General features: G+C 47.5%; 1 protein-coding gene across 1 annotated transcript in view; it reads right to left on the bottom strand.

The window, feature by feature from the left end:
- Positions 1–12,730, bottom strand: part of MYO1H (myosin IH) — a 46,235-nt gene that overhangs the window by 9,557 nt on the left and 23,948 nt on the right. Inside the window, exons 16-20 of the mRNA XM_045458146.1 lie at positions 9,753–9,833; positions 8,992–9,097; positions 8,103–8,220; positions 4,088–4,201; positions 405–481 (exon numbers count right to left, since the gene is read on the bottom strand). Of these exons, the coding sequence (XP_045314102.1) occupies positions 405–481; positions 4,088–4,201; positions 8,103–8,220; positions 8,992–9,097; positions 9,753–9,833 (496 nt within the window). The remainder of the gene's footprint in view (positions 1–404; positions 482–4,087; positions 4,202–8,102; positions 8,221–8,991; positions 9,098–9,752; positions 9,834–12,730) is intronic.

The raw sequence follows: 12,730 nt of genomic DNA, 5'->3' as shown, positions 1-12,730 counted from the left end.
TTTTTGCACCCCCAACCTCCACCCCAGAACTTTTCTCATTTGCTGTTCACTGCGCTCCCCGCGCCCCCCGCCCCTGCAGGCTTTGAGGCGACACCTTCCGGCATCAGATACTGGTATGAACGCAGTGTTCAAAGCTTCATTTGAGGTTCGGGTCCTAACAAGTGGGATGGCAATCCGGCATTTAAGTTTCCATGTGCATCCATGACTACCCTCCAAACACGCATTAAGGCATATAAACCCATGCGTTGTTCTCATTCTGGGTTTCCAAAGCGAGTGCTTCTTACGTTAGATCAGACACCATGTGTAAGATGTAACCCAAGCTAAGCCGGTTCATTTCACATTCTACGGAAATCAGGACAGGAAAAAAAAAAAAAAAAAAAAAGAAAAGAAAAAGAAAATCATACCTAATTGATGTTTACTAAATTCAAAGGCATCTTCAGTAGCAAACAGAGTTCTGGGGAAACGAATGAATATCTTGGTTCTAGAAGTGAAAGAAAAGATTGTCGTCATGAGTAATTGGCTGGCTTGAATAGCGTCCCCTCGCCAGAACCTCAGAATGTGATCTTATCTGGAAATAGGGTCTTTGCAGACGTCATCAAGGTAGGGATGGGTAAGAGATCATCCAGAATTAGGGTTCACCTAAATCCGGCATGCGTGTGCATCTAAGAGACAGAAAAGGACACACAGGCACAGGGAGGTTCATGTGAAGACAGAAGCAGAGACTGGAGGGAAGTGGCCACAAGCCAAGGAAGGTCAGGAGCCACCAGAAGCTGGAAGAGGCAAGGACGGACCCTCCCACAGAGCCCGCCGACACCTTGAGAACACTCTTCTGTTGTTTAAAGCCAGCCAGTCTGTGGTCATTTGTTACCAGCCTCAGGAAACTACTACATTGATTTGACCTGAAGTTAATTCCTTAGGTTTTGAAGATTGATGACAAGGAATATGAGTCTCAGGGTTTTCTTTTGTTTTGTTTTTTAGGTTTTATCTTCTTTTTTTATTTTTATTTTTTTAACGTTTATTTATTTTTGAGACAGGGAGAGACAGAGCATGAACGGGGGAGGGGCAGAGAGAGAGGGAGACACAGAATCCGAAACAGGCTCCAGGCTCTGAGCTGTCAGCATAGAGCCTGATGCGGGGCTCGAACTCACAGACCGCGAGATCGTGACCTGAGCCGAAGTCGGACGCCCGACCGACTGAGCCACCCAGACGCCCCAGGTTTTATCTTTTTAAAAAATGTTTATTTGAGAGAGAGTGTGTGCACGCACAAGTGGGGGAGGGGCTGAGAGGGACAGAGAGGATCCCAAGTAGGTTCCACGCTGTCAGTGCAGAGCCTGATATGGGGCTCGATCCCAAGAACCGTGAGATCATGGCCTGAGCCGAAATCAAGAATCGGATGCTTAATCAACTGAGCCACCCAGGTGCCCCCAGTCTCAGCTTAAAAGAAGATCCCCTTGGGGCACCTGGGTGGCTCAATTTGTTAAGCATCTGACTTCGGCGCAGGTCATGATCTCATAGTTCATGAGTTCAAGCCCCACGTCAGGCTCTGTGCTGACAGCTCCGAGCCTGGAGCCTGCTTCGGATTCTGTGTCTCCCTCTCTCTCTCTGTGTCCCTCCCCTGCTCACGCTCTGTTTCTCAAAAAAATAAATGTTAAAAAAAAAATTAAAAAAAAAAAAGGAAATCCCCTCCACCAGCAAAGATAAATTATCAATATGCATCACTTTCTACCTGCCCTACGCACCCTGTGAGGGCAACTTACCACCTATGACCTCTTTAGTCCGCCTCCCTTGGGCTGTGTGAAGCTCCATTCCCCTCAGGGATCAGGCTTAGAAATGTGGTTAATACTTGAAGCAGGTCCCAGGACAGAAGTGTAAGGATGGAGAGGGACCAGGTGGCCAGACGGCTGTCTATATGTGAGTGGGAGTTAGGAGTTGACAGGCAAAGCCCCTGATAGATTCGAAGGCAGAGATCCCTGGAGCTGGATTCTCTGTGGCCTGGGAATGCCCGTCTATACCCTTGGGCACTGCTCCCTACCACCTAATTCACCCTGACCAAAAGGACTTATAGGACAGACTAAAATCTTCGTGGTTTACCCCACAGAGTTCTGTCTCAAACGCTTCCAATGTGTACAAAAGTTCTCCTGCTCACGGACAACTACAGCGAGTAGTTGTACAGTAATGTACTCAGAGTTCTAGAACACCACCTTCTGGGCTGCCCGAGGAGCTTTGGCATCACAGAAGTCCTAATATCCCCTCTGAGAGGTCCTGCGTGCATGTGATCAATAACAAGACCAAATAAACTCATTTTGCAGGCAAAGACGTTCAACCCAGCCCTGAGTGAGGTATAGAACACAGGGCTCCTTACTAACTTCATCTCCTCCCGTAGGCAGTGCTAGAGCCCTTCCAACCACTTGGAGCTTGTGATGTTGTGACTCTTAATAATAAATACCTATTTGGGGATGCGTGGCGGGCTCAGCCAGTTAAGCATCGGTTGAGTGTCCGACTCTTTTTTTTTTTTTTTTTTAATTTTTTTTTCCCAACGTTTATTTATTTTTGGGACAGAGAGAGAGCATGAACAGGGGAGGGGCAGAGAGAGGGAGACACAGAATCGGAAACAGGCTCCAGGCTCTGAGCCATCAGCCCAGAGCCTGACGCGGGGCTCAAACTCACGGACCGCGAGATCGTGACCTGGCTGAAGTCGGACGCTTAACCGACTGCGCCACCCAGGCGCCCCTTGAGTGTCCGACTCTTAACCACAGTTCCTGAGATCGAGCCCCGTGTTGCTCTCTGCACTGGCAGGGCAGAGCCTGCTTGGGATTCTCTCTCCCCCTCCCTGCCCCTCCCCTGTGCGTACTCTCTCAAAATAAATAAACATTAAAAATATATATATATTTGGTCTTTGTCCTGTTCCAGTATCATGGCTCCCCAAATCCTTGTAATTAGAGCAACAGGGGCATCTTTTTGTTATATTTGGACTCTGTTCCTGAAATGGTTTCAAAGGGATAAGAGTGAAATGGGTGTCTTACTAGTCCATTAACAGATCCCTTTCGACCACACCACACCCGAGTTTCTGCTAAGGAAGTGATATGTGCAAAGCTCCCTGGATAACCTAAGGATGGGAGCTGGCTGCCAGGGAAACCAATCTTGAGATGAGAGGCTGAGAACTTTCAGCCCCGACTCGAGGTAGGGGAGAGGGGCTGGTGGTTGAACTGATGGCTTTGTCAATCGTGCCCATGTAATGAAGCCTCCATAACCTCTCCCCCCTGCCCCCCGCCAAAAAAAGACATGGCTTGATGTTCTGAGTGTACCTGGAGAGGGCGTGGAAGTTCCAGGCTTCTTCCCCAGACCCCGCCCTATGTATCTCTTCCATCTGGCTGTTGAGTTCTATTTTTTTGTAATAAGCCGGCAATCCAGTAAGAAAAATGTTTTACTTTTTCTTTAATTTTTATTTTTGAGAGAGAGAGAGAGAGAGAGTCTGTGCAAGCGGAGGAGGGGCAGAGTGAGGGGAACAGAAGTTCTGAAGCAGGTTCTTCACTGACAGCAGTGAGCCTGATGCGGGGCTCAAACTCCTGAACCGCGAGACCATGTCCTGAGCTGATGGCTCCACCGACCGAGCCACTCAGGGACCCAAGTAAAATTTTTTTCTGAGTTTTCTGAGCCACTCTAGCCAATCGATTGAACCCAAAGAGGGGGTCCTGGGAACCTCCAATAGCTAGCCAGTCAGTGGTCAGAAGCACAGGTGACCAGTGGGACTTGTAACTAGCATCTGAAGTGGGGGGCGGGGGTAGACAGTCTGGCGAGGCTGAGTCCTTAACTTGGGCATTGGACACTACCTAGGTAGACAGTGTCAGAACGGAGCTCAACTGTGGACACTCAGCTGCTTTCAGAAACGTTGTGCAATATTCTGTGTGAGCAAAGCAAGGTGAGCAGGTACACGCAGTGTTTTCTTCACAGAGCTGCATTTAACTTGAGTGGATGGAGGTATCCGCTTGTCAATCTATGTAAATTCCTTTAAAACTTCATCTCCGGGCTCTAGACACATACAGGTCCATGCACAAAGCTTTTCAACGGGGATTTCTTGGCCACTTACCTCCCTAACTTGTACTCCTCGGGCGTGTAGCCGATGTACTGGATCAGCCGTTCTACGCCCTCTGCTGGAGGCCCGTGCCAGTGTGGCCAGGTGTCTGGGCACAAGGACTTGTACCTGGGGAGAGGAGAGGCCCTTCCAGAAAGACTTCGGACCTTCCACTCACCTCCCCCATCCCCACTCCCCTCCAGAGCTCAGGATGTGCTCCGCTGTGGTATGTCAGCTACTCAGCACAATCTAGCAGACTCATCATACCAACTTCCTTGAATTCAATAACACACACTTGGCAAGAAACATAAAAGGGAGAAACGGTTTCAACGGGGTGGGTTTGGTCTGTCTTCATAGAACAAGGACATCGTCAGACACCCCACCCAAGAAACTCCATTCCACTCCTAAGTACACACGCAGAGACATGAAAACATACGTCCACACACAAGCTCATACATGAACGTTCACGGTGTCATCACTCATCATAGACAAAAGGTAGACACAACCCAAACGTCCATCTGCCGATGAATGAATAGATAAATGAACGTGGGCCAGCACAGGAAGAAAAGGTACCGTGCTTGGTAAGTGACGAGGGATTTTTCAAGGGTAATTTTGGACGTAATGCTGATTTACGGACCTGATTTCAGCACACAATACAACTCCCTTCTATATGTGGTCACCATAGACAGAACCATGGTTGTCTGTAACATAATGAAATAAGAGAACGCAGAATTCCAAGTGCCCGTGGACCAAGGGTAGAAACTATATCCGGGACCGCCCTGGCTGGGTTTGAGTCCAGCTTGGGAGCCGGGCAAGTCACTTCACCTCCTCACCCTGTGCAACACAAACAATAACAAGCCCTTCTCATGGGACCGTCACAAGGCTGAAGGGAGATAATCTGTGGAGAGCACTGGACACAGTCCGAGACTCCAAAAAAATGTTAGCTACGTTACTCCTACTATGCTTCTCGCCCTTAATAATGTTATATGGTTCCTACTATTTCAATATCACATTTTACACTGTTTTTTAAAATTCGTTAATGTTTATACTTGAGAGAGACACAGCGTGTGATCAGGGGAGGGGCAGAGAGAGGGGGAGACCCAGAATCCGAAACAGGATCCACGTTCTGAGCTGTCAGCACAGAGCCCGACGCGGGGCTCGAACCCACGGACTGCAAGATCATGACCTGAGTCGAAGTCGGATGCTTAACCAACTGAGCCACCCAGGACCCCACATTTTACTCTGTTAAAAATGGGTTTATTTTCTAGGAACTATACTTTATGAGCAAGTCCATGAAGGGCAATGGATTGAATGTTTGTGTCGTCTCCTTACTCCTAAATTCACATGCTGAAATCCTAACCCACGATGTGATGGCTTTAGGAGGTGGGGTCTTTGGGAGGTGATGAGGTCATGAGGGAGCCACCATGAAAGGGATGAGTGTCCCTATAACAGAGGCCTCCAGAGATCTCCCTCACCCTCCTTCCCCCACGCGAGGATATGAGAGAATGGCGGACTTCATGCAACCCAGAAGACAGTCCTCACCGGAACATGACCACGCTGCTATCTCGCGCTCAGATTTCCAGCCTCCCAAACTGTGAGAAATAAACTTCTGTTGTTTGTAAACCACCCAGTCCCCGGTACTTTGTTTTAGCCGCCTGAATTAAGACAGGCACTGAGTGTCATGTGTTCTTCCCTGGTTACCTTTCCCGGTCTAGCCACGTACGCACAAAGGCACTGGGGCACGCCAACCCCAGGGAACACAGTACAGTCCCAGGCCCTGCTCCCGGCTGTCCAGGCCACGCCCATCACTAGCACACGTCATCAAAGCTGTCCAAACATGGGCTAGACAGACACGGCGGGGAATGAGGAGATGCCTTAAACACTGGCAGGGAGAGAGACTAGTATGTTCCATCTGTGTAAGTTCCACTAGTAAATTTCAAATGTGAGATACAATAGCTTCCTGATCAAGGGAAGTAAGTCCAGGCAGGGTGCACACATATGATCATCTTTAGCCCCTCCCTGAGCCCCACTGACCTGCAGCCATGCCAGCCTCCTGGCTGGTCCTCCAGCCCACCCAGTTCCCACCTCCAGGCTCTCCTCCCTGGATCACTGTCCCCAAATACCTTCATGGCTCCCTCCCTCCACTTGGAAAGGCCCTCCCAGACCACCTTACCTCAAGAGGTAAAGCCTTCCACCTTTCGACCCTGCTCCTCTTTCCCCTCCCCAGATTCATTTCCCTTCAAAGACATATCCCCACTTGACCGCCTATATCCTCATTATAGCTAGTGGGCTCCCCCACTGGGAAGTAAACCCCATGCTGCAGTGGGGTCTGTGCTGTCCTGCAGTTACCCAGCACCAAGGACAGCGCTGGTACACAGCAGGTGCTCAGTAGTATTTACAGAAAGAGTGAAGGAGCCTCAGGCAATAACAAAATAGAAAAGAAGATTTGTGAAGTGCAAAAAAAATGCAAAAAAAAAAAATGGGAACATCAAACGCGCATGTGTTTGGGGGGTAGGGTGGGCGGCGGCTGCTGATTCTGGCCATCTCTACCCCAAGTTAGACTCAGAAAAAAATGGATATGTGAAAATGGTGAATGATATACAAGTAGCTGATGAGCAAACACAAGGCAAACAGTCTGGTAGTTCCTCAAACAAATAAACATTGAATTATCATACAACCTAGTAATCTACTCATAGGTATACCCCCTCCCAAATAAAAACACATGTCCACATAAAAACCTATGCATATGCATAACAGTATTATTATATGTTATATGCAGAACAGTATTATTCATCATAGCCCCGAGCAGAAACAATCCAAATGCCCATCAACTGATAATGCATAAATAGAATGTGGCCTGTCTATCCACACAATGGAGCATGATTCAGCCCTCAAAAGGAATGAAAATATACACTACAACAGGGATGAACCTTGAAAACACTATGCCAAGTGATAGAAACCAGTCACAAAAGGCCATATGCTGTATGATTTCGTGCATATGAAATGTTCAGAATGGGGAAATCTAGAGAGACAAGCAGTAGGTTAGGGACTGCTTCGGGCTGGAGTGGGGGTGGTAAGGAGATAAGGGAGTTACAGCTAAAGGGTGTCAGCAGGTATATAAATCATTAACAGAACAGTAAGGAAAGAGATTATTACTTAATAAATGCATATAAGCAGATATTACTTATCAAGGCATGAGGCTCATGAGAGAAAAACAAACATGATCCTTGGTAGAGAAAGATCTGAGATCACTAAATCAGGGGCTACAAATTAGAGCTGCTAGAAAACGCTCAAGTTTCAAAGGGCAGGATCTTGATGTAAGTTGCAAAATGCAAGACATCTGATGAAAAATGTAAGCTCGTGCACAAGACTTTTATACAGTTGAAGCTCAAAAGCAGCTTAGTATCAGGTTAAAATATAAAATTGCCAATATTCAACCATGGCGACCCACAAAAATAACAATTTTATTCTGCTTCCCTTGAGTGTGTGAGAATGTGTTGATTTTTTTTTTTTTTTTTTTGGTAGGACAAATTCACACATAGCCCCCCACCAATGAAGTGCTGGTGCACAAGCCATTTGAGTGGCGGTGGTGGTGGGATTATATCATTAAATCCTTATGAACTTATGTTCACACCACTCCACCTGCTTCTCTTGATAGCCCATGAGGCCGAGAGGATCGCTTCCAGACTGAAGGCTAAACTAGCACCTACAATCACCATGGGAAGGGTCTTCCCCAACTAAGTACAGACTCAAGCGGTGCACTGCCCACTCTGCCCCCTGGGTGGCAGGTCTGTGCGTTAACCTGTGTTTCCTGGACTCCAAGAAGTTACAGGCTTAACGTCAGGAAGGGAAGGAGGTACAGTGAATCAGTTTCCTATTCTGCAAAATGTTAGTGCTCATCACAGTCAAGTCTACAGCAATTAACCAAATGGAGTTGCCCGGGGCCTGGCCTTTTATTCAGCAACGCACCCTGAGAGTCCTCACACAGTAGGTATTTGTACCGGCTTCAACTCAACAAAACCAACTTTACCTTTGCAAGAAATGCTCATATTTCCGCCGGTGTGCAAAGCCAGCCCGTCTCACCCGCAGGTGCTCCATCAGCCCCAGGTACTTGATCTGATGCCTTATGAGCAAGTCATCAAACTTGCCTTTGGAAACACAGAAGGGAGAGTGACAGTAAAGGATTCCATGGCTCTGTTTCAACCAAGACAGACCATAGGCTGCAAGCTGACCATCTGTGGGCTAGGTCTGGCCATGGACATATTTTGTCAGGTCTTAACTCTGTTGTTTTATTTAAATGGGGGAATTTACAGCAAAAATTGGATTTCTGGCTTCTCTTAAAAAAAAAAAAAAAAAGATATCTGGCCATGCTGGGCTAGAGCCCCATGTGGCAATAACTAGCTGGAAGGTAATAGGGCTGCTCCTTTAGACAGCATGTGCCCTTTGCAGTTCGCCACAGTCCCCTCCACTCCCTATTGCCTTACATCCTGCTTCACTCACGCGCTCTTCCTGCCTGCCTTCCGTAAGCCTCTGACTATACAACTGTGTTACCGACCATGGCATGAGCGTGGAAGATACCCAAGTCCCAGACCATTTGGAAAACTGTTCACTGGCTGGAGAGAAGCAACACTGCTTCCCCCCACCTCTGACATCTGCCTGGCTCAGCTGTGCTGCTCCTGAAACTGGCCAGGCTCTGAGCAATGGTCACTCAGGACCACCAAAAAAACTCCTCTCCCTCTCTATTCATTTACTTTCTATTATTTAAAAATGAAAATAAATCGTGTATGGAGAGCAAGGAGCAAGCCTGTGGGGTTTTTTGTTTTTTTGTTTTTTTGTTAGGATTTTAACCCACTGCCACCTTGGCTTTCCTCCCAGCCTTATTTCCCTGAGTTCAGTGTGCAGAACGATTCATGACTCACTGGGTTCTTTCCTCTCATTGGGCTTGATGCAACGGATGTATGAAGGTTCCTTAGAGATGAGGATTTCCAGAAGGCTGCTCAGGCTGTTTTTAAACTGAGTCCCCACCTTGAGAAAGAGAGAGAGAGAGAATGAACTAAGTAGAGACTGCAGCTCCAAGTAAATACAGAGAAGACTGGCTAGCCCTTTAGGTCCCAACTCCTGACATATTATCCCACCCATTACCATTCTGCCCACTAGGAGAAGGTTCTGACTGTCCTGGCCTGCGAAGTACAGGCTCAGGCTGGTCAAGCAGAAGCCGGACAAGCACCTGTCCAGAATTCTTCCTTCGCTTAGCAAATATGTGATGAGCGCTTTGTAAGAGCCAGTATCGCCATTGAGACCATCACCCCCATGCTCTCTTACTTCCTTGTTACCAAGCTTCCTTTATGACACACTGTTTTAAGCTCTTTCTTTCTTTGATGGTATTTTCCCATACTTTCTTTCACTAGATTATAAGCCCCATGAGAAGAGAGATCTTGTCCATTTTGTTAGCGTTAAATCCTGTGCCCCCTCTACACAGTAGGCACTCAGTGAGTGCAAATAAGCACACTGGTTGCTACACTTGGAAAGTATATATTTAGTAGAACGTGTTAGCAACATTTCCAGAAAAAGGAAGGACAGCTTAAAATGTATAGGTAACTGGGGGTAACTGTGCCCTCTGGCTGATTTTTGCTACCTTTCTAATTCTGCATGAGCATTTTTTCCCCACCTCGCCACTCACCGTTGGTGGCCTTCTTCGGTTTTCTAACTCAGCCACCAGGAAGCATTCCTTCAGGATGCGATTTTTGGAACTGCAGAGCACCTGCAAGTAAAAGAAAGGAGTTCCACGTTCAGTGTTTCGGAAATCACTAAGGGGCCTTCAGGAGAGCTTGCATAAGTATGCACAAGGTCCCAGAGCCACTTACTTCCGGAGCACTTGAAGAAGTGGGGAAAAGACATAGTCAAACACGGAAGGAAATGTTTAAAGCTTCATTTTGTGGTATTTTTTAAGTTTATTTATTGATTTTTGAGAGAAAGAGAGAGACAGACAGACAGAGAGAGGAGGGGGGTGGGGGCAGAGAGAGAAGGAGACACAGAATCTGAAGGAGGCTCCAGGCTCTGAGCTGTCAGCACAGAGTCCAATGCGGGGCTTGAACCCACGAACATCAAGATTATGACCTGAGCCGAAGTCAGACGCTTAACCGACGGAGCCCCCTGTGCCCCGCAATGTTTCTTTAAATTAAAAAAAAAATTGTTTAATCCACTCTAATTCTGCATTTACAACGGCAGGAAAGAGCAATTTGTATACAGGAGAGAGCAAATTGAAATGACCCATTTTGAAGCCAAAACAAAGTGCAAGGAGCTTCAGCCCTGGCTGGTCAAGTGAGAGACTTGGAGATTTTTCCATGGGAAGCCCCCTCCGTGGGTGGGTTTGTGAGGGGCAGGGGCATGGCACACAGAGGCCAGTGTGTCAAATCGTCAGGAGATGATTATTACGTTCCCTGTGTCGGCCCGGCCCTTCCACTCCTGTGTCATTCACCGCGACTCTGAGAGGGAGGCCCCACCAGACGCACCTCACCAGATGGGGAGGTCTGCCCGAGACCCCCAGTTGGGAAGGGGTGGGGCTGACAATGACCCAGAGAGCTCCTGCCTGGACAGAGATCCAAAGTTAGGAATTGCTTCTCCATCCTGAACCCCAGAGGTGGGGACAAGAGGACCTAGAAGTGACAGAGAAAGACCAGGGAGGGCAGAAGACATCCTGAAATGACTGGTTTGTGCATCCACTCTGAAAACGCCTCCCTAACGTTTAAGCTTTTTGTTGACCAAGCTACTTAAATAAAATCCCATTTTTTTTTTAATTAAAAAAAAAAATTTTTTTTTTCAACGTTTATTTATTTTTGAGACAGAGAGAGACAGAGCATGAACAGGGGAGGGGCAGAGACAGAGGGAGACACAGAATCTGAAACAGGCTGCAGGCTCTGAGCGGTCAGCACAGAGCCCGATGCGGGGCTCGAACTCACGGACCGTGAGATCATGACCTGAGCCGAAGTCCCGAAGTCGGATGCTTAACCGACCAAGCCACCCAGGCACCCCTAAAATCCCATTTTTATAAAACAGTTGACTGTTTCAATGCAAAGCAAGGCTCTACAACACCCAAGGTTTTTCTGATCAGTGAGGTACATGGAGGGAGATTGGGACTTGCAGCAGCAGCCCTAGGGGCTAATCTCAGCCCCACCTCACCGTGTGACCTTGAACAAGTTGAGATTTCTCTGGGTCCATCTCCTCATCCTCTGTTTGTGCTACCCTGCTATATTCCCGCTGCACCAGAACAAAAATCTCTACTCCTCCTTGGGGACTTCATCCTGATGGGCTCAGTCCCCGCTCCTAACATTATACTCGTCACCGAACACACACTGAACTCATCTGGGCCTCAGGGCCTTTGCACATGCTGGTCCCCCACCCTGGAGAAACCCCATTTTTTCCAGTCAACAGCTCGAAGTCACCTCCAGAGGGGTGCTTTCTTTGATCTCTTAAACTAAATTTAAAATGTCCCTCTCAGGGCACCTGGGTGGCTCGATCAGTTAAGCATCTGACTCTTGATTTCGGCTCAGGTCATGATCTCACAGTTTGTGAATTCAAGCCCCCGTGTCAGGCTCTGCATCAGTGCTGAGCCTGCTTGGGATTCTCCCTCTCCCTCTCTCTGTTCATCCCCCATTCATGCTCTGTCTCTCTCAAAATAAACAAACTTTAAAAAAGAAAATGTCCCTCTCAATCATATTTCCTTATTTTCTTCGTAGCACTTCTCACTGATGGGTAACTTATCGTGTGCAGTTGACCTTTGAACAATATGGATTTGAACCACGTGGATCCACTTACGTGTAGTTTTTTTTTTTTTTTTAACAGCAACATTACTATAAATGTATTTTAAGATTTTCTTTTTTTCTTAATACGATTTATCGTTAAGCTGGCTGACATACAGAGTATTCAGTGTGCTCTTGGTTTGGGGGCCTCAAGTTTGTTCTCTGTATTTAAGAGTCTCTGTAAGATTTTCTCACTAACATTTTCTTTTCTCTAGCTTACCTCCTTTTAAGAATGCAGCATATATGATACAGGTAACAGACAAAATATGTGTGAATTGGCTGTTTATGCATCAGTAAGTTTTCCGGTCAACGGCAGGCTGTTAGCAGTTAAGTTGTGGGAAGTCAAAAGTCATACATGGATTTTTAAGATCATTTATTTTTGAGAAACAGAGAGAGCATGCCAGGGGCAGAGAGAGAGGAAGAAAGAGAGAGAGAATCCCAAGCAGACTCCGCACAGCAGCGCGGAGCCCGATGCGAGGCTTGAGCTCATGAACTATGAGGTCATGACCTGGGCCGAAGTCAGATGCTTGGCCAACTGAGCCACCCAGGTGCCCAGTTATAGGTGGATGTTTGACTGCACAGAGGATTGGCAGGATCTTGTTGTTCAGGGGTCAATGTATATATTTATCCTCGGCCACTCCCCACCCCCCATGGTAAGCCTCGTGAGAGCAAGGACCGCCCAGAGCGGGTACAGAGTTCTGGCACACAGCAGGGGCAACATACACACTTGAATAGGCACGTTGGATCAAGGGCACATCGTACAGATGACCTCAAATATCTGTTCCGGCCATGAAGGTCTATCGTAAAGGACTGCAGAAAAAAATCCAGGAGGCCCAATCTAGCCCCAAATCCGGGTCAT

Source organism: Leopardus geoffroyi, chromosome D3 (assembly GCF_018350155.1).
Source record: "Leopardus geoffroyi isolate Oge1 chromosome D3, O.geoffroyi_Oge1_pat1.0, whole genome shotgun sequence".
Classification (NCBI taxonomy): Eukaryota; Metazoa; Chordata; class Mammalia; order Carnivora; family Felidae; genus Leopardus; species Leopardus geoffroyi.
This window is presented reverse-complemented; position numbering and strand designations above follow the sequence as displayed.